This window comes from Odocoileus virginianus, chromosome 13 (genome assembly GCF_023699985.2).
Source record: "Odocoileus virginianus isolate 20LAN1187 ecotype Illinois chromosome 13, Ovbor_1.2, whole genome shotgun sequence".
Taxonomy (NCBI): Eukaryota; Metazoa; Chordata; class Mammalia; order Artiodactyla; family Cervidae; genus Odocoileus; species Odocoileus virginianus.
The window spans coordinates 45,960,811-45,988,663 of NC_069686.1; the positions used below are offsets into that span (position 1 = coordinate 45,960,811).

At 35.7% G+C, this 27,853-nt stretch overlaps 1 protein-coding gene across 1 annotated transcript in view; it reads left to right on the forward strand.

Annotated features, from left to right (window-relative positions):
* LRP1B (LDL receptor related protein 1B) overlaps nt 1-27,853 on the forward strand; it is a 2,064,747-nt gene that overhangs the window by 912,304 nt on the left and 1,124,590 nt on the right. Inside the window, 2 exon segments of the mRNA XM_070476260.1 lie at nt 10,763-10,882; nt 14,999-15,127. Coding sequence (XP_070332361.1) covers nt 10,763-10,882; nt 14,999-15,127 — 249 coding nt within the window.

The window sequence follows — 27,853 nt, forward strand, 5'->3', positions numbered from 1 at the left end:
AACTGAGAAATTTTCACTTTCATTCAGCAATAAAGAAGAGAGAATTACCAATAAAATAACATGGATGTATCTCAAATACATTATGCTCAGTAAAGATACTACATACTGAATTATTCCATTTATATGACATGCTGGAGAAAGCACAACTTTTGTGACAGGAAACAGATCAATTATTGCCAAACTCTGGCATTGGAGAAATTGGCTGATTACAGAAGAATATAGAATAATATTTGGGAATAATGGTCCTGTTCTATATTTTAATAATGGCATTGGTTACAGAATTATATGCACTTGTCAAAACTCACAAATCTGTACACTAAAATGAATGAGCTTTACTGTTTGTAATTTGTTGTTTAGTTGCGAAGTCATGACTCTTGCAACTCCATGGACTGTAGCTGGCCAGGCTTCTGGGATTTCCCAGTCAAGAATACTAGAGCTGGTAGCCATTTCCTCCTCTAGGGATTGTCCTAACCCAGGGGTTGAACCCATGTTTCCTGCATCATGCGGTGGATTCTTACTACTCAACCACAAGGGAGGCACATGTAAATATACCATAACACATACGGAACAAAAAGCCTTAAAAAGAATGGCCATACAAGCAGCTCATGCAGCTCAATACCACAAAAATAAATGACCCAGTCAAAAAACGGGCCAAAGAACTAGACAGAAATTTCTCCACAGAAGATATCAGCTGGATAACAAACACATGAAAAGATGCTCAACATCACTCATTATCAGAGAAATGCAAATCAAAACCACAATGAAGTACCATCTCACACCAGTCAGAATGGCTGCTCTCAAAAAGTCTACAAATAACAAATGCTGGAGAGGGTGTGGAGAAAAGGGAACCCTCTTACACTGTTGATGGGAATGCAAACTAGTACAGCCGCTATGGAGAACAGTGTGGAGATTCCTTAAACAACTGGAAATAGAACTGCCATATGACCCAGGAATCCCACTACTGGGTGTACACATAGAAGAAACCAGAATTGAAAGAAACACATGTACCCCAATATTCATTGCAGCACTGTTTACAATAGCTGGGACATGGAAGCAACCTAGATGCCCATCAGCAGACGAATGGATAAGAAAGCTGTGGTACATATACACAATGGAATATTACTCAGCTATTAAAAAGAATGCATTTGAATCAGTTCTAATGAGGTGGATGAAACTGGAGTCTATACAGAGTGGAGTAAGTCAGAAAGAAAAGCACCAATACGGTATATTAACACATATATATGGAATTTAGAAAAAGAGTAACGATGACCCTATATGTGAGACAGCACAAGAGACACAGATGTAAAGAAGAGACTTTTGGACTCTGGGAGAGGGCAAGGGTGGGATGATTTTAGAGAATAGCATTGAAACATGTATATTATCATATGTGAAATAGATCAGTCCAGGTTCGATGCATGAGGCAGGGTGCTCAGGGCTGGAGCACTGGGATGACCCTGAGGGGTGGGATGGGGAGGGAGGTGGGAGGGGGTTCAGGATGGAGAACACATGTGCAGCTATGTCTGAATCATGTCAATGTATGACAAAAACCACTACAATATTGTAAAGTAATTACCCTCCAATTAAAATAAATTAATTAATTTAAAAAAAAGAATTGCCATAATGTTATATCTTTCTAAATGGGGATATACTGAAAACTTGAAACCAGGATGGTGAGCTTATACTAGGCAAAGAACTCTGAAGAAATCCACCATAGCAGTCATAAGCAGCAGCCTAATCTCTATTAAGTTCAGTTCAGTTCAGTTCAGTTCAGTCACTCAGTCTGTGTCTGACTCTTTGCGACCCCATGAATCGCAGCACACCAGGCCTCCTTATCCATCACCAACTCCTGGGGTTTACTCAAACTCATGTCCATCGAGTCAGTGATGTCATCCAGCCATCTCATCCTCTATCGTCCCCTTCTTCTCCTGCCCCCAATCCCTCCCAGCATCAGGGTCTTTTACAATGAGTCAACTCTTCACATGAGCTGGCCAAAGTATTGGAGTGTCAGCTTCAGCATCAGTCCTTCCAATGAACACCCAGGACTGACCTCCTTCAGGATGGACTGGTTAGATCGCCTTGCAGTCCAAGGGACTCTCAAGAGCCCCAACACTCTTGGTCTTCTCCAACACCATAGTTCAAAAGCATCAAGTTTTCAGCACTCAGCTTTCTTCACAGTCCAATTCTCACATCCATACATGACCACTGGAAAAACCATAGCCTTGACTAGACAGACATTTGTTGGCAAAGTAATGTCTCTGCTATTTAATATGCTATCTAGGTTGATCATAACTTTCCTTCCAAGGAGTTAAGTGTCTTTTAATTTCATGGCTGCAATCACAATCTGCGGTGATTTTGGAGCCCAAAAAAATAAAGTCTGACACTGTTTCCACTGTTTCCCCATCTATTTCCCATGAATTGATGGGACCAGATGCCATGATCTTAGTTTTCTGAATGTTGAGCTTTAAGCCAACTTTTTCACTCTCCTCTTTCACTTTCATCAAGAGGCTTTTTAGTTCCTCTTCACTTTCTGCCATAAGGGTGGTGTCATCTGCAGGTTATTGGTATTTCTCCTGGCAATCTTGATTATAGCTTCTGCTTCTTCCAGCCCAGCGTTTCCCATGATGTACTCTGCATATAAGTTAAATAAGCAAGGTGACAATAGTAAGCCAGCTCAAATTGCATTTTCCCAGAGTAAGGAAATGGGTTAGAGGTTGAAATATATGACACAAATTATCACCATTCTATGTATGGCAGGCATTAGTAATGCTGACAAGAGGGATTGTCTGGTATGATAAGTAGCTAGGTCAGCTTTTCAATTTCCAAGTACAAAAGTGAGTGAAATATTGATTTTATAAAGGTACTACATGGGAAAAGAAATTATTTCTCATTACTATGATTATCATTGTGGGCTAAAATGCATTTCTGTATAAACTAAACTCTAGAAGAAACTTGATTATTAAAATTGAGAATGAAATTTTACCCCATTTTATAAAATAATATCTCAGATGTCTTATATGTTGAAAAATTGCCTATAATTTTTATATCTTCAAAGAGCTTATAGAAGTTGCCTTTTTTTTCTCAGGAAGGAACATATAACCTAGAAGCACATGAACCCAGCTCTGTTCTAACTATCTGACCAAGTCCAATGCATGGTCAATGTGAATTGTTTGATTATAGTTCATAAAGGCAGTCAGCATAATCCATTGATGACATGGTGGCTATACATACAGGATTGGACATAGTGGTTCTCTGGTTTATAGGTATTTACATAAACAAAACAAATGAGGGGAGAAATCTCTAAAAGTAATAACTTGCTGACATCTGCTTACCAACTTCTAATAACCCTTCTCTACTGATGCTTTTACTCTGAGACAGGTTAGCAAAATGTATTTGTATGGGTTTCCAAAATCATAAACCTGTGCACATTTGTGGAAATGTGATCTAAGTCTCAGTGATGTTAAAAAGCTCAAAAATAGACTGTGCAGACTAGCATAAGTATTTGGTGAAAATTGCATGTCTGGATTGTTGATTGGTTGATGCTTACATAGCAAATTAGATGTGGATATACATTGTTTCATAGAATAATATTTCATATTTTAGAGAAAACAATTAGGCAGTATAGAAAAATTTTTGTTTTCTGCAGTGTTTCTCTGTGAGTTGGTGACTTTTCATTCAGGGAACGATTTCAGGAGAATTTCCAAAAAAACAAAATAAGAAGGAAAAAAGATCTCCAGAAGATACCAAAAGATACAGAAGTGATTTAGGGGCAAAACTAGTACTATTTTATGTGACACCCAAAAATAAAAGAGCAAAAGAGAAAAATCTGTCTATTGTAAAATGAAACACTGTTCCAAATTCCTTGAAGAACATAGAAATTATGACAAGAATTTTGATGACAGGTATTCTGTTGTACTGAATAGATGATTATGCTTGAGTGGTAAAATGATAATAAAGATAATAATGATCATTTAAAGAGTTCCTATGAGGCAGCCATATTTTAAGAATTGTCCTCATTTAAGCTTCACAACACCCTATGAGGTAGTTTCTATTATTTTCCCATATTAAAGATAAGAAACAGGTATAGAGAGCTTATGTCATTTGCCCATTATCATTGTATTATGTAGCAACCCTGCTAACTCAGACATTTAATGCAACAAAAATCCAAATTTTCACTGACACCACAATCCAAATGGTTTATCCATAGATGTTTCCCATGTGTACTGTTTTAAGTTTTGGATCTCTGCCATTCCAGGGTCCTACCAGTTATCTGCTGGATTCCCTGCATCAATAGGGTAGACAAGTCAAGAGACAGTAGAAGATTGTCAAAATCGTTTAGGGGCCAGGTTAGGAAGTGGCACAAACTAATTTTGTACATGTTGCATCATCTAGAATCCAGATATATGGTTCCAACGTGACAACAAGTCAACTAGGAAATCTCATCTTTTTATTTGTCCAGAAGGAGAGAAACAGGATCGGTGAACATTAGGTATTATTTGCCACATTGTGTGCTCTATTGCTCAGTTGTGTCTGACTCTATGTGACTCCAAGTAGCCCACCAGCCTTGTCTGTCCATGGGATTTCTCAGGCAAGAACACTAGAGTGGGTTGCCATTTCCTCTCCTGACCCAGGGATTGAACTCTCATCTCTTGCATCTCCTGCATTAGCAGGTGGATTCTTTACCACTTATCGCCTCCTAAGGCACCATATTTGCCATACTAGCATAGCCTGAAATTAATTAAACCAAGTTTAGAGCTTCAGTCCTTTGGCTCTAGAGTCCAAAGCTGTGTATGTGATATAATACCACACAGAGGAAAAAAAGAAAAAGAGTAGTAAAAGAGATATGAGATTTAGTATAAATTGTCTATCCTTCTATATTCCTCTTACCTTTTTTAGTAATACAAATTCAGAAGTCTATTTCTTGAATCTATTTTTAAGTTAAAGAATAATAGTAGCATTGATATATATATAGTACTATGTGTAAAATAGATAGCAGGAAGCTGCTATAGAGCAGAGGGAGTTCAACTTAGTGCTCTGTGATGACCTAGATGGGTAGGATGAGGGGAATGGAGGCAGGCTCAAGAGGAAGTGGATAATTGTATACATGTAGCTAATTCACCTCATTTACAGCAGAAACTAACACAGCATTATGAAGTAATTATACTCCAATTAAAAAATAATAATGACTTAGATGCTTATATACTCAAGGCTATCTACTGATTGTCAACTGTTAAGTTGTATTTTATACATAAACTATACTCACATTTTATAATATTATCCTATACAATTTTGAAAAAAAAAAAAAAGCCAAAAACATTTCTTTAAGTCACAGAATATTGTGTGTCCTTGTTAGGAAGTCCTCATTATTTGCATTAGATTGAATTTCTATATAGTAGCCCCTCTCATTTAATTAAAAAGATACTTTTCTTGTATGATAGCACTAAGGAATACAGATAAGATACCATGTTTCTGTATCTGTGTTCTGATTTGCATGTTTCATTCCTTTAGATACTACTGATCTTTCTACTTGAGTCTAAGATTCAAACCAATGATAATCTTTCATGAACCAATGATTATGCTTCATTTGAAGCACTTTATGAAGATTGATGATCCAAGCACAAAATTTCTGTTCTGCTCAAATAAGCTTTCTAACAAAATTAATCTGATGCACTTTTAATTATGTACATAATCATTACAGTGTTGAATGTAATTAAGCATAAATGGTAAGCAGTTCAAATAGATAGCATTACAATAATTAGTATTGTTTTCACAGAGCCAAGCCAAATATTAAATTTTAGTTTTTCATATTGTTAGCTCTTCATAGTTCTTCACAATCTGTTAGAATAGTCAATATTTACCATTTCATCTGATATAAAACACTGCTTAATTGTTTCCCTATCATCATTCTATACATACAGAAGTTCTCATGCAGGAAAATTTCAATAAACAAAAAGCTAAGCTGCCCTTGTCTCCGCTATTTTTAACCATCAGACTCCCACCTAATACTCAAAATCATGTGTGAGGTTTGATCTTTCATGAGCATTTTAACCCATTTTCTCTTATTTCTTCTCAGTTCTCCCCATCACTGCCATCATGTTAGTAACCTTGTAGCATGTATTGTCCTCTTCATACTCTAGGGGTTTCAAGATTGGAGAGAACAGAAAGATGGAAATAATAGTCTATCGATGTTTTACTTTGGAATGAAACATGGTAAAGAAAGAGTTGAGCTAAAGGGTTACATGGAAAACAATGTATTTAAAGCAAAGATTTAATGTGCCTGTCCTCAGGTACAGATTAAATAAATTAGGTCATACCCTTACCTTCATGCTCTTTGTCCTATAAAATACTGGTATTTTCTATGAGAAACTTTCCCTCTTTTTGTCTCAACCCCTTACTTCATGTATCTCTGTCCCCTCTGCTCCACTGAAACCCATTTTAAAGGCCTTAGTTGATCATATTAGGAAACCCAGTGCAATTTTCAGACTTTATCTAAGTTCAGTTCAGTTCAGTCACTCAGTCATGTCCAGCTCTTTGTGACCCCATGGACTGAAGCATGCCAGGCTTCCCAGTCCATCACCAACTCCCAGAGCTTACTCAAACTCACGTCCATCGAGTTGGTGATGCCATCCAACATCTTCTGTCGTTCCCTGCTCTTCCCACCTTCTATCTTTCCCAGCATCAGGGTCTTTTCAAATGAGTCAGTTTTTTGCATCAAGTGGCCAAAGCATAGGAGTTTCAGCTTCAGCATCAGTCCTTCCAATGAATATTCAGGACTGATTTCCTTTAGGATTGACTGGTATAATCTCCTTGCAGTCCAAGGGATGCTCAAGAGTCTTATCCAACACCACAGTTCAAAAGCATCAATTCTTTGGCACTCAGCTTTCTTCATAGTCCAACTCTCACATCCATACATGACTACTGGAAAAAATTAGTTTGGACTAGATGGACCTTTATTGGCAAAGTAATGTCTCTGCTTTTTAATATGTTGTCTAGTTTTGTCATAACATTTCTTTCAAGGAGGAAGCGTCTTTTAATTTCGTGGCTGCAATCGCCATCTGCAGTGATTTTGGAGCCCAAGAAGATAAAGTCTGTCACTGTTTTGACTGTTTCTCCATCTATTTGCCATGACATGATGGGACCAGATGCCATGATCTTAGTTTTTCTGAATGTTGAGCTTTAAGCCAACTTTTTCACTCTTCTCTTTCACTTTCAAGAGGCTCTTTAATTCTTTGTTTTCTGCCATAAGGGTGGTGTCATCTGCATATCTGAGGTAACTGATATTTCTCCCAGCAATCTTGATTCCAGATTGTGCTTCATCCAACCAGCATTTCATGATGTATTCTGCATATATCTCCAAGTATATGTCTCAAAAAATTAATGTTTATTGCTCTACTTCCCTGGACTGTTCTTCTTTAGGTTTTATGAAGCTTTCTAGTTCCTTCATCTATATGTTTATTTAATTCTCACATTTCTTCTTTGACATGTAAAAATTTGCCTTTCACATGTAAAAATTCTCTAGGTTTGATTTATATCATAAATATTCTTTTTTTAAAGGTACGACTATTTTCTCTTTGGACTTCAATTACCAATTATAGCTGTGACTTCCAACTTTCTATTTCTACTTCAGACTTTTCTTCTCAGACTCAAATTCTCAAGTCTCCCCTAGAATATTTTTTGTCAACATTTTAAACCAAACAGTCAAAAGCAAACTTGGTATTTCTCCTTAACTTCCAGTCCTTCTGTTATTCTTAATTCACTTTATTAGTTCTATTAACTCAGTGTTATTATGCCTTCACCAAGTTTTTGGCCATCCATTTATCTAAACATTCATACTCCCAATTTCTAGCCTTTTAGATAGCTTTTCTTTCTTCACTGGATCTTTTATTCATCATTCTACTTTCAAACAATACAAGTTAGGGTAATATCACTTCTGCCTCAACTATTGCTGCCTACCACTATTGAAACAGAAAATTCTACTTAATTGAAAAATTAATCTAGTTCTATACTGCTAATAATAATAATGGTTCCAGTCCCATTCCCTAACACATCAAATACTATGTTTTAGCCATACAGGCTTATTTATCATTATATTTATCTCATATGCTTTTATTTAAAAAAAAGAACAGATTCTCATATTGTCTACTTTATCTGGAGTACATCCTGATAATTTTGTCTACTGAATTCATCTTTTAAATTTTAGTTTAAATTTCACTTCTTTCACAACCCATTTTTCCAGATGCCTACCTCCATTTCCTATATTCTAAGCAGCTAAGCACAACACATTTATTCTGTATTTTTATTAATAACATTTTGCAGACCAAATGACTGGTCTTTGCACATTATGTAAATATTGTTTATATTAGCATATAATTAGCATTTACCCCAATTTCAAACCTACAGATCAGATGCAATTGCTTCATGTATTGGTTGAATTTATATAAAGGAAGCAGAAATTGTTCCAGGTATCTCAAAAGAATATAGCTTCCCTTGTGTCTCAGCTGATAAAGAATCTGCCTGCAATGCGGGAGACCTGGGTTTGACCCCTGGTTGGGAAGATCCCCTGGAGAAATGAAAGGATGCCCACTCCAGTATTCTGGCCTGGAGAATTCCATGGACTATGAAGTCCATGAGGTTGCAAAGAGTTGGATATAACTGAGCAACTTTCACTTTTACTTTCATCTCAAAGGTAAATAGATTTGAAGTCTCAGTTGTAATCATAGTGAAAATCAGAAATAAAAGAGGGCACAAGTTAAAGCTTTCAAGTTATGAGATTGGCGTTACATTCCAGTTAGAAGGGAAGCTGTGATAATTGATGAATTTACTAGTAGCATACTTTTAGGCAAGAGAAAAGGAGCAAGGTTTCTACCCTGGGCACTTCAGCCTTAAGAAGTTGAGAAGAAAATGTGGAACTATAAAAAAGAGGCTGTGAAATAGGAAAACCAGGCTTCCTGGAAGCAAAGTGATGACTGTGTATAGGGAGGAGTAGTTAACAGTGTGAAATTACGCTCGTAGGTCGTCAGTTGTGGATTGAGAAAAGGCCATTGTACTTATCAATATCAAGGTCATCAAAGACTTATGTGTGAGCACTTTCTAGAGCAATGGAGATAAAATCTTGATGGAGTGGGCTTAAGATCGAAACAAAGAGGAAGGAGAGGCACTGAGTATGGATTATTTTGTAAATTTTTGTTATAAAGTGGAACAGAGAAATTGGGCAACAGTGACTAGTAGAGGAAGTGAGATCAAGCTTTTTTTGTTTTTAATAAATTTATGTTTGACACTGGAAATGAGTTAATACAAAGGTCAGAAAACATTCTGTAAAGGGATATAGCAAATATTAATATTTTAGATTTGGGAGGCCAAGGACTCAACTAAGGCAACTAGTTGAGCTCTGTTTGTAAAAGCAGCCATAGGCAATGTGTAAACAAATGGCTGTGGTTATGTTCCAGTGAATTTAATTGACAAAAATAGATGGAGGTTTAGTTTGATCTAATATAAATTTTAAAAAATGATTATGAGAAGAAGTTGAGAAAAACTGAACTGATCCCTGATTAAGTGAAAGGGGCAAGGATTTGTGCACAGGAATTGTGGTTGGAGTTTTAATTATGGGTTGAACCAGATTTGAAAAGCAAGAAAGACAAAGTGAAGCATAAATCTGTGGAAATTTTCTGTTGATAGCTTCTTTTTTCTCAGGAAAATAGGAAAAAAGATCATCATTTGCAGGTGACCATTAAGAAGGAGCCTTAAATCTTTAAGAAGTGATGCTGCATAAAATAGTTGTATAAAAGTTGAAAAGCAATGGGGCTAAGATAATACTCAAGATAATTAATTTTTAGTAAAATGGCAAATTTCCAGGTTTGAATGTTCTAGCTATTCTTTTACACATTGGAGTTTCCATGTATTTGTATCCAAATTTATAATATTTCTGAAACAACAGCTAAGTCTGTGGCAGATATTTATTTTGAATCATTTAACTTTAAAACCTTATTTTTCTCCCTATTCAGGAAAGAAAAAAAAGAAATTGCCACAATCCATTAATATCCCTTTTTCAGACATCACAGTCAGTCATAAATTCTATCCATATACATTTTCTAGTTTAGCAAATCTTATTGATGTTAGAAATTATTTGTGCAGTGAACATGCCTCTGCCAGTTCATCTCTGTTTCATGCATTTATCATATTGAATCATAATTTGCTCTAAGGTTTTGTTAACCTTGGTTTCAATGACGTATTTGTTCTGAAAAGGTTTAGATATAATGAAATATATTATGTCCAGTGTTTAATATTTTGCCACCAATGAAAGATAAATTATTGAAATGGAATATACTCACATTGATTGCTCTGAAGGTTATACATGGATTACTAAATCAAAACAAGGCTACAAAAGATAGAAAATCAATGGATATGTCAGATAGAAAGGCATAAATGGTGAAATCAACCACTGAGTTGACATTTTTTCTCTTGAAATAATTCAATTTACCAGAATTTGAAAGGATTTGTGACTTTGAACATATGTAATAAGGGGGAAAGTGAAAGGCTGAACAGATTGATCTGAAATTTTATTGACAGTACTTCAAACAAATGCAATCCAGAAAATTTTAGGGGGAATCAATATTGTTTGTTTTGTAAACTAGTACAGACACTTTCTAGGAAATCTATCAAAACTTTATTATTACAGTGTGTACTGTGTAAATATTAACATTTAATTTAAATAGTATACATGTGTGCATAGTTATAAAGACAAAATATCTTTGTTTTTCCTCCACAGAACTGTTGCCCAGTTGCCAGCAGTTGAATTGTCAGCATAAATGTGCGGTGGTCAGAAATAGTACAGTGTGCTACTGTGAGGATGGGTTTGAAATAAAAGAAGATGGAAGAAGTTGTAAAGGTAACTATGACATGTTATTCTATTCAGTTTTATTTTAACAGAGATTTAGTAAAATCTCTGAAATTTAATAAAATATCTTTGCACACTTACCATGTGTTCCACATAGTATTTATGTTCACTTTTGTTTTTATTTTGAGAGTTAAAAGTTGGCTCTTCCCTCAAAACCACATATAGAAACATTAGATAAGTCTTTATAAAGTCAATTCTCTCTTTTTTTTGAGTTATACTTGATTAACAATGTTGTACAGATCTCTGCTATACAGCAAAGTGACTTGGTTATACATGTATATAGATTATTTTATATATTCTTTTCCATTATGGTTTATCATAGGATCTTGAACATAATTCCCTATGCTATATAGCAGGACCTTTTTGTTTATCCATTCTAAATGTAATACTTTGCATCTACCAAGCCCAAACTCCTGCTCCATCTGTTTCCCTCTGCCCCTATCCTTTAGCAACCATAAATTTACTCTTTATGTGTGTGTGTTTCAGTTTTCTAGATAAGTTCATTTGTGCCATATTTTATATTCCTCATACAATGATATAAATTTTCAATTCATATTGCAGTAATATCAAACATTGGACATATCAACATGGGGTATGTTTTAGTCATTAAAACTTTGAATTTAATTATTTTAATCTCAATATTTTATACCTGTTACATAGTTACAGTGTAGTAATCTGTTATTAACCAATTTATGTTAATAGTAGTCATGTAATGTTCTTTCAACTTTTGCATTAGTAATACCGGTGACTGATATTTGACCAATAGCAATAATAATGAAATAAGGAAATCAATCCTGAATATGCATTGGAAGGACTGATGCTGAAGCTGAAGCTTCAATACTTTGGCCATCTGATATGAAGAACTGACGCATTAGAAAAGATCTTGATGCTGGGAAAGACTGAAATCAGGAGGAGAAGGGGGCAGTGGAGGATGAGATGGTTGGATGGCTTCACCGACTCAGTGGACATGAGTTTGAGCAAGCTCTGGGAGTTGGTGATGGACAGGGAAGCCTGGGATGCTACAGTCCATGAGGTCGCAAAGAGTCGGACATGACTGGGAAACTGAACTGAGTACTAATTAACATAAAATATTTATATTTTTATATTTTAATTTTTGCCTTCATGAATGTTGTACACCAAATATTTAGTTCCCAAAATGACTCTACACAGCCATATTGAACTATTTTAGGTTATTTCTCAATTCTATAGAATTCTATTATATTTATATATTTAAGTATGCATGTGTATGTGTATCCACAATATAAAAACTTATTTTATATGGTATATAAAATCTATATAAGGAAAACATGGAATACAGAATCTATATATAAAACTGAAGAATATCTAGATTGTCAGCAACACTTATATATAGAATATTTTCCAAAGAAATTGGTGCTTTGCTCATTACTTTACAATTCTGCTTTAATATTTTAACTTTTACCTTAAAAACAGAATCTTAAAATTAGAAAAATCCTCCGAGAATATATTTTAAAATTCTCATGACAAAATGACAAAAGTGAGACCCAGAAAAATTAAGTGATTTACTTAAGTCTTCACCTCTTTTTAGTAAAGTACTTTGGAACTAAAATGCAGATCTCCAGAGCCCAGGTATTCTTATCCTAGAGGCTCATTGCTTTATAGTACATCAGGGTTAGTTTCTCAACTTAAATGTTCCTTGACTACTCAGGAATGTTCTTGCTTTTCCTTAGTAAACTCCTTTCTTTGCTTGGGATTGAGAGTTCTGTCCTCTGATACCTTGTTTGGTCTTTCTGATGACCAGTCCCATTCTGAGATTGTCTATGGTCCCACCCTGAGTTACCTCATTAGTTTAGATTTGAGAGTATTTCAGAAGACCTTATTATAATTAACAGAAGCTACTTTGTATAACTCAGAAGATAGATATTCTTCTTATACCCAGGCAGTTTAATCGACTTAACACTCTTCAGAGGAGGTTCATGGATTTCTCTTTCTTGCCTGCCTTTTTAATATTGGTATCCTGCAGGATTTTTCTATATCTGTTTTCTGACTTACCCTTTCTCTTTGTGGGATCAAGTCTCTGCTATTTTTTTAAATCTATTATCCATATGCTATTGATTCTCTGAAACTCCAAGACCAACCTCACCTTGTATTATTTACTGGTCCCATATTTCCAACTACTTATTAACATTTACTCAAGGATACTCTGCAGACATCTCAAATTAAACACATCCAAATCAAATTTACTATTTCCTCCCATGATATCCTCTAGTGTGTGAGTGCATGCTCAGTAATGTCTGTCTCTTTGCGATCCCATGGACAGTAACCTGCCAGGCTCCTCTGTCCATGAAATTTTCCGAGTGAGAATACTGGAGTGGGTTGCCATTTCCTTCTCCAGGGGATCTTCCCGACCCAGGGATTGGACCTAAGTCTCCTACATTGGCAGGTGGATTTTTTACTCTGAGCAACCAGCGAAACCATGTATCCCTTAAAGTGAAGTGAAGTGAAGTCACTCAGTCCTGTCCGACCCTTTGCAACCCCATGGACTGTAGCCTACCAGGCTCCTCCATCCGTGATCCTCCAGGCAAGAATACTGGAGTGGGTTGCCATTTCCTTCTCCATGGGATCTTCCTGACCCAGGGATCGAACCCAGGTCTCCCGCATTGCAGGCAGACCCTTTAACCTCTGAGCCACCTCAAATCTATATTTCTTATAAATTAAACCACCATTCACTTATCAACATATCTAGTCTTCACATGTTATCTTTTTTATTTCTTAAAACATTTGAGTCTATTCCTACTTCTCCATTGTTACTGCCACTATAGTTCAAAATATGACTTCTAAACACAATTTGTTATATGAAATTAGCACATAGGTAATTTTCCAGGATTCTTTCTCTAATCATTAATCCATTTTTCATATGACTTTATTTAGTTTTAAAATACAAAGTAGATCATAAAACTCCTATAATTAATGTTTCCCCAATGCCTATACTGTTATAGCACTTCAGCATGCAAATAACTTCATTATCTCATCCCCAGACTGTTTTCCCAATTTTACCTCTTACTATTTCCCTATATTTACCCTTATTCCACTTGACTACTTACACTTGTTTGAAATCCCTACTGTGTCATCCCAATGATTTTTCACATGCTGTTTTCTTTAACTGCAATACCTCTTTCCATCTGATCCATTTTTATTTAGTCTGAGGAAATCTAAATCATCCTTTAATCTCAGCTCAGTATGAAGCCTTCACTTAACATCCTCCCTTCAATTCCAAGCAGGTTCATTTACCTCTCTCTGTTTCTTTCATAGCTAGAATACCTTTATTATAAGGAAATGCATAGAAATGAGATTCTTATTTCACTAGACTTGTTTCACCTAGATGTTGAAACCATGTTTTATCAGTTTTAGTTTCTTAAGGAATTAGAATAGTGCTTGGTACACAAGACAGGCTGAATACACATTTGTCTAAATTTTTAACTGATTTTTTTTATTTTAATTTGTCTGGTTGGTGAACAATCATTAGGTACCTGCTGCTAATAGAGGTTTAGACAAGTACTGGAGGAAAAAAGTATTGGGAGTGGAAGGAATGAAGAAATAGGAGAAGGACCATAGATATTAAAATAAAAAATAAGATAAAATTTTTCTTTTTGATGAATATTTAAGTTTCCTTCTTTTGATTTAGTGAAGGTGGTTTACATATCTTGGCCCAGAACTTTCATTTAATGTGTTCATTGAAAATTATGTCTCCAGACTAGTTCTTTATTAAAATACTGAAAAAGCCAGATTTATAAACACTAGAACTCTTGAGCAAATATTCATCAAAGTGCATGTAATGCCTTTGCACAAATAGCCAAGGACTTTTAGCCTGGCCATCAAAAATGCAAACAAATTCTCCTTTAAAGTAAATGACTTTATTTTAAGCTTGATCTTACCTGTAACTCTTAAAATAATAATGAATTTTATGTTCAGATTCTGTGGTTTGAAAAGATATGTTGGAGTTGGCTCTTTCTTTAAAAAAAAAAAAATAGCCTATTTCCAAAGTTTGGGAAAAAATATATATTATTCAGGGGGAAAAAAGTACCCAACAATAAATCTCCTTAGAAATGATGCCAATTTTCCTTTTAGATCAAGATGAATGTGCTATTTATGGTACATGCAGCCAGTCCTGCATAAATACATATGGATCCTATGCTTGCAGTTGTGTGGAAGGCTACATATTGCAGCCAGACAATAGATCCTGCAAAGCCAAAAATGGTAAGTTATCTATTTTTTGTCCTTCCAGAATTCATTCTGTTTGTAGTTCCTTTTCATTAGAAATGCCGTAAAGCAATATGACTTTGAAGAAATAGATTTTTCCTTCATTTTAATTCACTGATCCATACTTACAAACTCAGAGCAGTTCTTTTAGTCACTGATCACTACAAAACTCCTTGCATTATAGGAAGCTTATAATGAGCAAAAAACTCTGTTCAAAGGAAATGGTTTAATTGATTTGAATTACCCTTCTCTCTCCTGGACTATATGATAGATTCCTAAATGGTTTCTGTGGTTTACTGCTTCCCTCTAAAATTCATGTATCACATAATAAAGTTATCTGCTAAAATATAAACCAGACCACACCATTATTTTGCTTAAAATCACCCAATAATTTCACTTATGTTGAGAATAAAACCCAACTTCTCACAGGACCACTAAAGGCTAATGATCTGGTACCATTTAATTTTCATCTCATCTCCTACTACTTCTTTTATCACACACCAGAGAGCCTCATTTCCTTCTCCTTCAGCTATTCTCTCTTTCCTTGAGGTCTTTTCATTTGTTGTTTGATCTGCCTACCATGCAAAGACCTGACTCATTTGAAAAGACCCTGATGCTGGGAAAGAGTGAGGGCAGGAGGAGAAGGGGACGACTGAGGATGAGATGGTTGGATGGCATCACCAACTCAATGGACATGGGTTTGGGTGGACTCTGGGAGTTGGTGATGGACAGGGAGGCCTGGCGTGCTGTGGTTCATGAGGTCGCAAAGAGTCAGACACGACTGAGCAACTGAACTGAACTGAACTGCCTACAATGCTTTTCCCTAGGATAGTCACATTCTTATCATTCAAGTCTTAGCTAAAATGTCAACACTCAGAATGACCTCTGACCATTCTATTTAAGGGTGTGTACTCTCTCCAACACTATCTTATTTCCTTATTTCCTTATTTTTCCTTATTTCCAACTGTACTTATTTATTTGTGCCTATTCTATAACAGTATGACTTTTCAGTTTTATTTTCTTTATAGCACTACCATTTGAAATTAACTTATGTATGTACTTGTTTATCATTGGGTTTACCCAGAACAATGTAAGCATTATGAGAGCACAGAACTTGTCAGTTTTGTTTGCTGTTACTTACTCAGTTCTGGAAATTGCCTGGGACGTGTAAGTATTCAGTATGTATTTATGGGAAGAAGGGAGGAAGGAAGAAAGGAAAAATAATTAATTGTTCTTTCTAATTAAGATTACTAAAATGAGTGTTGTCCTCTTAAGTGTTTTTATTTCATGTTTCAAAACTGCCTTCACTTTATCTTTTACGTGCATATAAAGCCTACCTTTTCTACATGGTGTTCAGTCTAAGTAAACCCTAAGTATTGTTGGTTTGCTAATGAGGTATTCTGGTGATGATAGGATAACACTGTTTTGTGTGTGTGTGTGTGCATGAAATGAATTAGATTGGAGACAATACATGAAAAGATTATACATGGTGTTCCATCTGGCATCTTCTAACTTCCTCCAAATTAGGTTTCATCTCATGCATTTTCAAATTATGATGTTTTAATAAATTAATCAATGCCCCCCACTCCCTTTTATTAGCAAATGGGAAATTAGACATGGGACTGGGCTCCCTTTCCTGAAACTAAATTGAGCTGAGCATTGGATTTGCTCTGCAAACTTTTGCTGCTTTCCTTTACATTATAACCTCATGTTGCAATTTCAACTATTTCTCTGAGATAGTATGCTTAATGATTTACAAAACATATTTATACAGAAAATTACCAAGAAAGGAACTCTTTTACTTCTTAGTTTATTTCTTTCAACTGCTGACTAGGTTTATGAGGCCCTGTTTATTTTCAGGTGTAATCCTTCAGAAAAACATAGGTCAAGTTATATGTTACTCTTTTTTTCCACCACTGAGAGTTCTGATTTAGTATTTTGAGAAATGAAAGAAGTAGAAGGCTTTTTTGTTTACCGATTCACAGAATATTTCTGTGAAAACACAGGAAGAATGTTGTGTGATAAACCCTACTCAAAGAAGGACTTTCTCTCTTTCTACATGGACAGGTTTCTGACAAAAAGAAATGTAACCAAAGAGGGCTGGCACATGATATTAGTAATGCATCAAGGAGATTTGATGACTCTACCATTGATGATGGAATATACAAATGCCTTCACTTCTAAGTGGTTGGCTTGATGATAATATTGGAGTATATAATTAGAACAATACACAGGTTTCATGGGAATGTTCCTGTGGTTTGTAATTGGGGAAGAATGAGTAATATAGTAAATGAGTACAGGTCTATAACATATACTGACTAGTTCTAAAGGTCACATGGATATTTAAACAATGCGTTTGTATAATTAAAAAGAAAGGCAAGGGTGGGATGATTTGAGAGAATAGTATTGAAACATGTATTTTACCAGATGTGAAATAGATCACCACTCTAAGTTCAATGCATGAAACATGGCACTCAAAGCCAGTGCACTGGGACAACCTGAGCGATGGGATGGGGAAGGAAGTGGGAGGGGACTTCAGAATGGGGCACACTTGTACACCCTTGGCTGATTCATGCTAGTGTATGGCTGCGGCTGCTGCTGCTGAGTCGCTTCAGTCGTGTCCGACTCTGTGCGACCCCATAGACAGCAGCCCACCAGGCTCACCGTCCCTGGGATTCTCCAGGCAAGAACACTGGAGTGGGTTGCCATTTCCTCCTCCAATGCAGGAAAGTGAAGATTGAAAGTGAAGTCGCTCAGTCATGTCCCACTCTTAGCGACCCCATGGACTACAGCCTACCAGGCTCCTCCATCCATGGGATTTTCCAGGCAAGAGTACTGGAGTGGAGTGCCATTGCCTTCTCCGCAATGTGTGGCAAAAACCACTAAATATAGTAAAGTAACTCACCTCCAATTAAAATAAATTAATTAATAAAAAAAATCAAACCTAAAGACTACAGTAGGTAGCTAGAATTGCACACAAAAGGAAAGTTCTGCAAAGACCTTACTAGATAATAGAAGGAAAAGCAAAATGAGTGAGCATAAGTAGCCCTTTATACGAAGGCAGAGTGGCAGAGTCAGCAGGTTGGGAACCTACTATTAAGGAGGTGAACTAGCTTAGCACAAAATAAAATTATGATCGCTCCCCAACTAGTCACCCCCAAAGCTTGCCTGTGGAACATTATTTTCAATGTAATATTTGATAGTAATAAGGAAAATTAAGTTAATTAATTGTCCTTCTTTTGTAATATAATGACCAAATCCAAGTAAAATTCAAGATCCCTTTTAAGAAATGCTTCTAATAGGAGGGGACATTTTAGTCTGTGTGGCAGATGGAAAAAAAGATTAATATGAGGCAGGAGGCCATATCATACCTGATAATCCATGCAGTACAGACAAAATTTTTTCTACACTTAGTAAGATTAACCTGGTTACTGCAATATGGAATCAAGTGTTTCAAAGTTGAAAGAAACTACAAAGGTAACCTAGTCCAAGTATCTGTGTGATACCAAAATAGGTAATTTCCAAATCAAAGAAAGTCTGCAATCTATGTTAAAAAAAAAAAAACAAAAACTTTAACTATGCATACTTGATACTACTAGGTAGGAGGAGGCATGCTAGAATGTGAATGTCATAATGAATTGTTCATAACTTTAGAATGGACAAATATTAAAAACTAGTAACTGTCAGGCATCTATAGGTACCCAGTAAGACATCCTGTATATTTTTTAAGTCAATGCTAATAATGACATCAACTCTCAACATGAAATATTTTTGTTTATTCTGTTTTCTTTTTAAAATTTAACTTTCTTTTAACTTAGGCTGATTTTGTTGTAGAACTATGTGTTAAATGTGGGCCCCCATCGTTGATAGTGGGCCCATGCAGAATCTATGAGAGTAAAAATAATAGTTAAGGGTGTTTAATTTATGAACTACTGGCAATTTTGAATGAACTGATGAGATCAGTCTCCTCTAACTGGACTTTTCAGTGTCCTTACCACTTGCTGAAGACAAGTACTTACCTCAGGATTCAGTTCTGTGGTACCTGTAGGGCTTTACTGATTGCACTAAAGTAGCAGAAAAATAAAAGGGCACTAAGTAATTCTGTGTTCATCAGGGTAGAGGCACTGCCTTAAATGGTACCATGTTGAAGACAGAGTATACCTCTTTGCCGTAGTGGAACCAGAGTAGAGAAAAAAGTGAGCCCATTAAGTAACCTTGGGCTTCTGTTACAACTTATGCTTTGGTATTCACTGATTTGGGTGAGGGTAAGGAGAGACTTTTAGGCAGAAACTCTTAGTTATTGCTCAGACAGTAAAGACTCTGCCCACAATGCAGGAGACCAGAGTTTGATCCCTGGGTCAGGAACATTCCTGGGAGAACACAATGGCCATCCAGTCAGATATTCTTGCCTGAAAAATTCCATAGACAGAGGAATCTGGTGGTCTACAGTCCATGGGGTTGCAAAGAGTAGGACACAACTGAGCAACTAACACTTTGTTAGAAAGACAAGTTAAGATACCTGTGTAACCCATAGGAGCACACCTCCAAAGAGTGTTAGAAATTGTTTCCATAGCACTTGCTTTCTTCAGATCCCTTAGGATTATACAGTGGGAGTGACAGATAGATTCAAGGGGTTAGATCTGATAGACAGAGTGCCTGAAGAACTGTGGACAAAGGTTCCTGACAGTGTACAGGAGGCAGGGATCAAGACTAGCCCCAAGAAAAAGAAATGCAAAGAAACCAAATGGCTGTCTGAGGAGGCCTTACAAATAGCTGTGAATAGAAGAGAAGCAGAAGCAAGGAGAAAAGGAAAAATATTCCCATTTGAATGCAGAGTTCCAAAGAACAGCAAGGAGAGATAAGAAAGCCTTCCTCAGTGATTAATGCAAAGAAATAGAGGAAAACAATAGAATGAGAAAGTCTAGAGATCTCTTCAAGAAAACTAGAGATACCAAGGGAATATTTCATTCAAAGTTGGGCACAATAAGGACAGAAATGGCATGGACCTAACAGAAACAGAAGATATTAAGAAGAGGTGGCAAGAATACACAGAAGAACTATACAAAAAGACCTTCATGACACAGATAATCACGATGGTGTGATCACTCTCACCTAGAGCCAGACATCCTGGAATGTGAAGAAAAGTGGGCCTTAGGAATCATGACTATGAACAAAGCTAGTGGAGGTGATGGAATTCCAGTTGAGCTATTTCAAATCCTGAAAGCTGATGTTGTGAAAGTGTTGCACTCAATATGCCAGGAAATTTTGACAACTCAGCAGTGGGCACAGGATTGGGAAAAGTCAGTTACCATTTCAATCCCAAAGAAAAGCAATGCCAAAAAATGCTTAAAACTACTGCACAAGTGCACTCATCTCACATGCTAGTAAAGTAATGCTCAAAATTCTCCAAGCCAGGCTTCAACAGCATGTGAACTATGAACTTACAGTTGTTCAAGCTGAATTTAGAAAAGGCAGAGAAACCTGAGATTGAATTGCCAACATCCGATGGATCATCAAAAAAGCAAGAGAGTTCCAGAAAAATATCTACTTCTGCTTTATTGACTATGCCAAAGCCTTTGACTGTGTGGACCACAGCAAATTGGAAAATTCTTCAAGAGATGAGACTACCAGACCACCTGACCTACCTCTTGAGAAATCTGTATGCTGGTCAGGAAGCAACAGTTAGAAGTGGACATGGAACAGCAGACTGGTTCCAAATCGGGAAAGGAGTACATCAAGGCTGTATATTGTCACCCTGCTTATTTAACTTATATGCAGAGTACATCATGAGAAACGCAGGGCTGGAGGAAGTACAAGCTGGAATCAAGATTGCTGGGGGGAATATCAATAACCTCAGATATGCAGATGACACCACCCTTATGGCAGAAAGCAAAGAAGAACTAAAGACCCTCTTGATGAAAGTGAAAGGAAAGTGAAAAAGCTGGCTTAAAGCTCAACATTCAGAAAACTAAGATCATAGCGTCTGGTCCCATCACTTCACGGCAGACAGATGCAGAAACAATGTTAACAGTGATAGACTTTATTTTGGGGAGCTCCAAAATCACTGCAGATGATGACTGCAGCCATGAAGTTAAAAGACGCTTACTCCTTGGAAGAAAAGTTATGACCAACCTAGACAGCATATTAAAAAGCAGAGATATTATTTTGTCAATAAAGGTCCATCTAGTCCAAGCTATAATTTTTCCAGTAGTCATGTATGGATATGAGAGTTGGAATATAAAGAAAACTGAGCGCCAAAGAATTGATGCTTTTGAACTGTATTGTTGGAGAAGACTCTTGAGAGTCCCTTGGACTGCAAGGAGATCCAACCAGTCAATCCTAAAGGAAATCAGCCCTGAAATTTCATTGGAAGGCCTGTGTTGAAGCTGAAACTCCAATAATTTGGTCACCTGATGCAAAGAACTGACTCAATGAAGGCAGGAGGAGAAGGGGACAATAGAGGATGAGATGGTTGGATGGCATCACCAACTTAATGGACATGAGTTTGAGTAAACTCAGAGAGTTTGACAGACAGGGAGGTCTGCATGCTGCAGTCCATGGGGTTGTAGAGTTGGACATGACTGGGTGACTGAACTGAACTGATAATCCATAGTAGCACACCTCCAAATAATGTTAGAAATTGTTTTCATAGCAGTTTCTTACTTTGCTACAGTTGATAAAAGAGAGATATAAAATATATCTTCCTATGGCTCCTACGTCTAACATCTATTATCCTCTACTAATAAATAGTTTAAATTTTCCTTTTGGAATGTGGAGGAATCATCCATGGTTTACTGTCTAGACTGGATCTACTTGTAGGGGGAATAGGCTGGTACTTGTATGGAAAGGGAAGAGCCCAGAAATTAAAAAAAAAAAAAAGAAGGGAAATGGAAGAACCTCTGTTCAGAGTATCATAGTCTCATCAGTCACTTTCGATGATTGAAATTTAGTTAGTAAAGCATAATTGCATTGTTGTTTTATTTTTTTTAATAATTGCCCACATTGAAATTTAAATATTCCTAGGAAGGGTAATATTGTCTTTGTAATCTTGGTAGTTTATGAAGCTACTGGGTCAGACCTGTTTTAGTCTACCATCTACCCAAGAGTAGCTCCCTGCAGAAGGATATGTGATTATGTCTTGACAATGTGAAGATTTACTATTTAGCATTCTTACTATTTTTAGATAGTCCGAAGGATTACTTCCTGCACAGTTTGTCATTTCATTGAGGCATAACTGTGAATGATACTTGGTTACATGATGTATATGAGTAATTGTGAGCTAGTAGCCTTGTAGACCAAGAGCAGCATAGAAATCAAGATTTGTTGTTTTTCGTTAAGTCACGGATGCTTGGAGAAGATGTTGTACATTATGGTAAGCTGTATGTGACAGAAATAACAGTGCCTGGGACAGAGTATGTGCTGGGTAAAAGTTTGTCAGATGTTTTAAGCAATCTCCTAAACATTCAGGAAGTAGAATAAGGATACTAGAATATTGAGGATCAATAAAAGGAAAGTCAAAAGACTGGAAGAGATCCAAAGGGTAACTTACTTAAGTTCAGCATCACTTTTCTTTTCTTTTGTTTTTTTTCTACCCACACAACTGTTAATGAGTGTTGCAGTATTAAGGTATAAAACTCCTCATGAATATTCTATGTCTGTTTATTGTTATTTTTAAAATTCTACTTTTTTATTTTCTCAGCTGGAGAACATCAGTTTCACAGTCTAACACTTTTCATGATATCTTAAATCCTTTTTCCAGCAACAAAATTGCAAGATTGATAACAATCTTACTTGCCATGTTGTTCATGTGTCATGACACCTTTTATTTACCCATGACTAAAAGTATATTTGACACAGAAAAAGTGCCTATCTTCCATTTTTCTTACCACTTAACATCTTAGCTGCAATATAGCTGTGAGTGTCTTTGGATATTAAGAATTACATAGTGACATCTGTGGGCTTTAGATATGATACTCAATAAACTTTGTTTTCACAAATGGCACAATATAGAACTGTAAATTTCTGTCACTGCATTTAATTTTTGTAGACTAGCTATTGGCCTGTTATTGAAATCCCTAATATAGAATAAATGATAGATCATGTAATGTTCTACAGTTAACTCCCTTTCTTTGTTTTAAAATTGGACCAACAAAATGAAAAATAAAAAGAAATGAGCCACATTTGAATTAATAGAAATTACAGATGGTTTAATTTTAAGATTAGACATGGACAGGCTTCTCTGGTGATCCAGTGGTTAAGACTTCACCTTCCAATGCAGTGGTTGCAGGTTCAGTCCCTGTTCTGGCAGTAAAGATACCACATGCCTCCCTGCCACAAAGCCAGAACATAAACAACAGAAGCAATTTTGTAACAAATTCAATAAAGACTTTAAAAAATAGTCCACATCAAAAAATATTAAGAAAAAAGTTTAGGCATGGATATATAATTTTTTTCTATTGCTTTCTTTAAGGAATGTAGAAGTATAGAGTTATTGAAACCCTCAGAAAGCCAAAGGTTAAAACCTAACGAAAAAAAAGGTTTTTGATTTATTTTTCTAATTAATCAGTAAAAAGTTTTTTTCAGAGAGCCTTCAAGACATTTCCCCTGTATCAGTTGCAGCCAACAATGTACTGAATAATAACGGCAGTTAGAGAATGTCTCTTGAGCACTGCTCCCCAGAGTTCATACTTGCTCTTGACTTTGATAACTTGTATTCTGCATATTCTCCCTACTTAAGCTGCTTAGAGCATTTTAGTCCTGAGAGGAGAAAATCCATTGTATTGAATACATTTTTAAATGTGTGTGAACATTTCTTCTTAGTGCTAAGACTCACATAGCCTCCATTTTTGCTTTTTGTGAAAGACAACACTTGCCAAGTTATTAGATAATTTATATCTTAACAGACTTTAGAGTTTTAGAACAACATGCCATCAAATTGCAAGGAATATATCTAGTAAAGTATCTAGAAGCTTGGTATATAATCACTATTGGGTACTGAAAACCCATCTGTCTTTGTAATAGCAAAGTAGAAAATTGTAATCTTAATAAATACACGTTATGTATTTATACCTGTTGGCAGCCTTGTCAGAAACAGTGAAATAGATTAAATGACCTTTCCCTCTTCCACCTCTAGATAATGAATTTTCATATGTCTACCTCCTTCCTCCTTACTTGAAGATGATAATCTTTCATATCCCCCTGAGGAAAAAGAAGCAGTCAAAAAAGAATTTTATTTTTCACCCTGAACTCTCCTAAATCTAGCAATCTGTCTGAATCTAGAACTAGTCACTTTTTTCTCTTATTTGAATGGAACAACAAACTGACTTTGTTCCTAAGGCCAGTCCCTGCAATTGTGTGTCTGTACCACCTTTTCTCAACTATATAAGAGACTCAGACAGTTGCTTCTTTATCCCTTGAACCATCAATATTCTCTTTTCTCCTGGTTCACTCCCATCAGTATGCATGGATCTTGTAAAGAGGCTGCAAAATAACTTCTTTAATAACTGTATTCCTCTCCAGCTACCACTCCATTTTTCTTTTCCCATAATGCCAAAAGCATGTTGTCTATTGCCTCCTCTGTCCTCAGTGAGCCTTACATTCCCATCACTTACTTACACCTCTACCAGTGACCTCCAGTTGCATAATTATTCAGTTATCAGTCCTTAGCACACAACTGATCTTGTCTCCTCCTTGAATACTTTTCCTTTTAAAGAGTATTTTCTTGGAGTTCTCTTATTATTAATAGCTTACTGTGCATTTTTTTGCTTGATTTATTTTGCTGCATAATCCTCATTTTGCCAATATGTTTTGCATGACTCAGTGTTCAGTGCTTTGAACAAGTTCTCTTCTTCGATTGATTTCTTAAGGCTTTCATCCTGTATCAGGACTTTAAAAACACATCCTTTTCCATGGTTTTATTAAATATCTAGAGACTGAGACTTCCAGGTTTTTGTCTCCAGCCCTACATGTTAGACCTACTTGTTAAACACCAAACTCAAATACTGAGATCCAACATAATAAGTCCATTTGGATATTTAATGGAAATGTCAAAATCCATGTCTCCCAGGCTTTTGATGCTTTGCCCTCACAATGTTTTCTCCAATGATGACCATCTTGGTAAATGTGACCCTTTTCACTCAGTTGTCCAAATCAAAACACTGTAGTCACCCTTGACTCCATTCTTTCTCTCAGACACTTTATTTTAAACTTTTAAATATATCCTGAAGTGGACTACTCTCTCTGTTCTAAAGAACAGCTTGTATCCATATTACTACCAATGCTTTACTTTTCTTTGTAGAATTTAGTGCTGCCAAAAAGTACTAAGTAGTGTTTGCTCGCTTACTGACTCTTTGCTCCACTAAAATGTGAATTCCACAAAAACAAAAATTTTATTCATTTTGTTAACTGCCGTATCTCTAGCATTTAGACAAGTGCCTGACAGAAGCGAATTATGCTCAATAAACCCTTGTTAAAGATATAATTAAATATATGAACACTGAGAGAGTATTTTCTTTTCAGGAGACAGAAGTGACTTTTTTTAAGGACCCATGTTTTCAAACTGGAAAAATTTTAAAGCCATTTTGAAATAAGCCCATATATTTTACTTGTTGAATTCAATCATTACTGGTTTATATCTTAGAGGGACAAGTATGAGTTGGAAAAAATGAGTTTCTATAGCTAAAGAAGTTCTGTTTGCACAGTTAGAAAGGTGACTAGGAGAATCAGAAGCTGCCACAGGCCACTCCTCAGTGACTAATGTCAATTAACCATTCCTGGATTGTCTGCTAATTTTAATATTAATTCAATAACCTAAAATTTGAATGAATTTTCTTTGAGATTTACCAAAATGACCTTTCAATATAATTATATTTATACTTTAATTAAATTCAGTATAATTAAGTGTATTTGATTTTCCTGATTAAAAATAATAATGCATTATTTAACATTATTTTATTTATTAAAATATACTATCATTTTTACATTTAAAAAATTCAGCAAAGTCTCTTTAAATATATTGAGAATTGTGCCAAGTAAGATCTTCAGGTAATAGGAGAAATACTTCCTTGATCTGATAGATCAGCTCTTTATTAAGAAACAGGGATATTGTGAGAGCTACTAATTTCCAAAATAAGAAGCTCTTTTTTTTATGCATGGTATATTATTGGCTTTAATTTTTTTTGGAAAATGATCCTTATTCCTATAAACAGCATATTCCACTGCTTCTCAATCATCTTCAGATTGAAATATCCTCTGCATGAAGGTATAGATATTTCACTAATAATATCCAAATAACAAAAAGGTTATATTGTTTTAGTCTATAATTCAGCTTGATTGGTAGTTTACCTGAGTGAGTTTTGGCAATGTCTAAGACAGGATTGCACAATACAGGACTGGCCTAACATGCCAACACCAAACTCATCATCATTTCTTAAAACTGACTCTATTTTTTTTTACCCCCCGTTTCACCCTGTAACCCAAACTGCAAATCTCTACATCCTCCTTCCACACCCATCCTTCCACATCATATTACCTACATAAAACAGTCACTACAATTTAAAACTTCTACTTTATCACACCAAACTGTCTCTACTCAAGAACAAAATACCACCTATTTTAGGTTCTTATGACCTATTTTGTGAAAAATTAGAAGAGCATTTCTCTCTTCAGGAATCCAGCTATTGTACCTGTGTCTACCAGATATATATATATATATTTTAGGAATAGTCTTGGGTTACTGTCCTTATAATTAAAAACATAAATACCTTTCTTTATAAAATAAAAATTAAAAATACAATAAATAAAGCATTTTCATCCAATCAAATGATAGGTTAGCATGTTTGAAATGTAGTGTGCTCCTAAACCTCTGAGGATTCTTAAGGCCTTACGCCTCTCCATTGGACACTGCTTCCAATAGGAATGTTGGCACGCATAATCATTCTTTCTTTCTGTACTGCATCAATCTGAAAGGACACGAAATACCTTTTCCTTTTACCTAATGTCTTTCCAACCTCACTCCACAATACTACACCAAGGTGATGTAAAACAAGATGTTTACAAACTACCTTCCCCATCTGATATGAGTTATGTTACACCACTTTAACAGTGAAAACAAGTTTAAAAAGTTAAATGGGAATTACATCTATCCCACTGTATTCTACTTATCCATATTGTATTCCATGTATCATTTCCCAAATGCACCCCAAATTAAAAGTAAGTTTATCACCTTGACATTAAATGACCTGTGCAGTGTTTCGTCAACCTACTTTCTCATCTACTACAAGGCCTATGTGAGTTTGAAGCTAGTTCTTTTTACTTAGTAGCTTTGTGATCCTAAGCAATTTACTTAAACCCTAAGTAAACTTATTTTCTTATCTATAAAATGTAAATAATATTAACATCTGATTCTTAGAAATATTGTGAGCATACAATAAATGAGTAAATCTGAAGCATATAATACAGTGTTTAACTCCTAAAATATGCTCAAAAGGGTTAACTGTTATTATCATGATGAAATACTTTCACCACTAATACATGTTCCACCCAAAGAAACTGAAAAACTTAAGTCAGTATTCCAACATATCTTAGTCTTTCCCACATCTTTGCTTTTGTCCAAGCTTTTTGTTTCACCAGACTTCCTTTTTTTCTTCTTTTTTTGTAGAAAAAATTCTCTGTACATCCAATTCTTGTTCATCCATTAATGCGCAGCTGAAACCAAGTGTTATC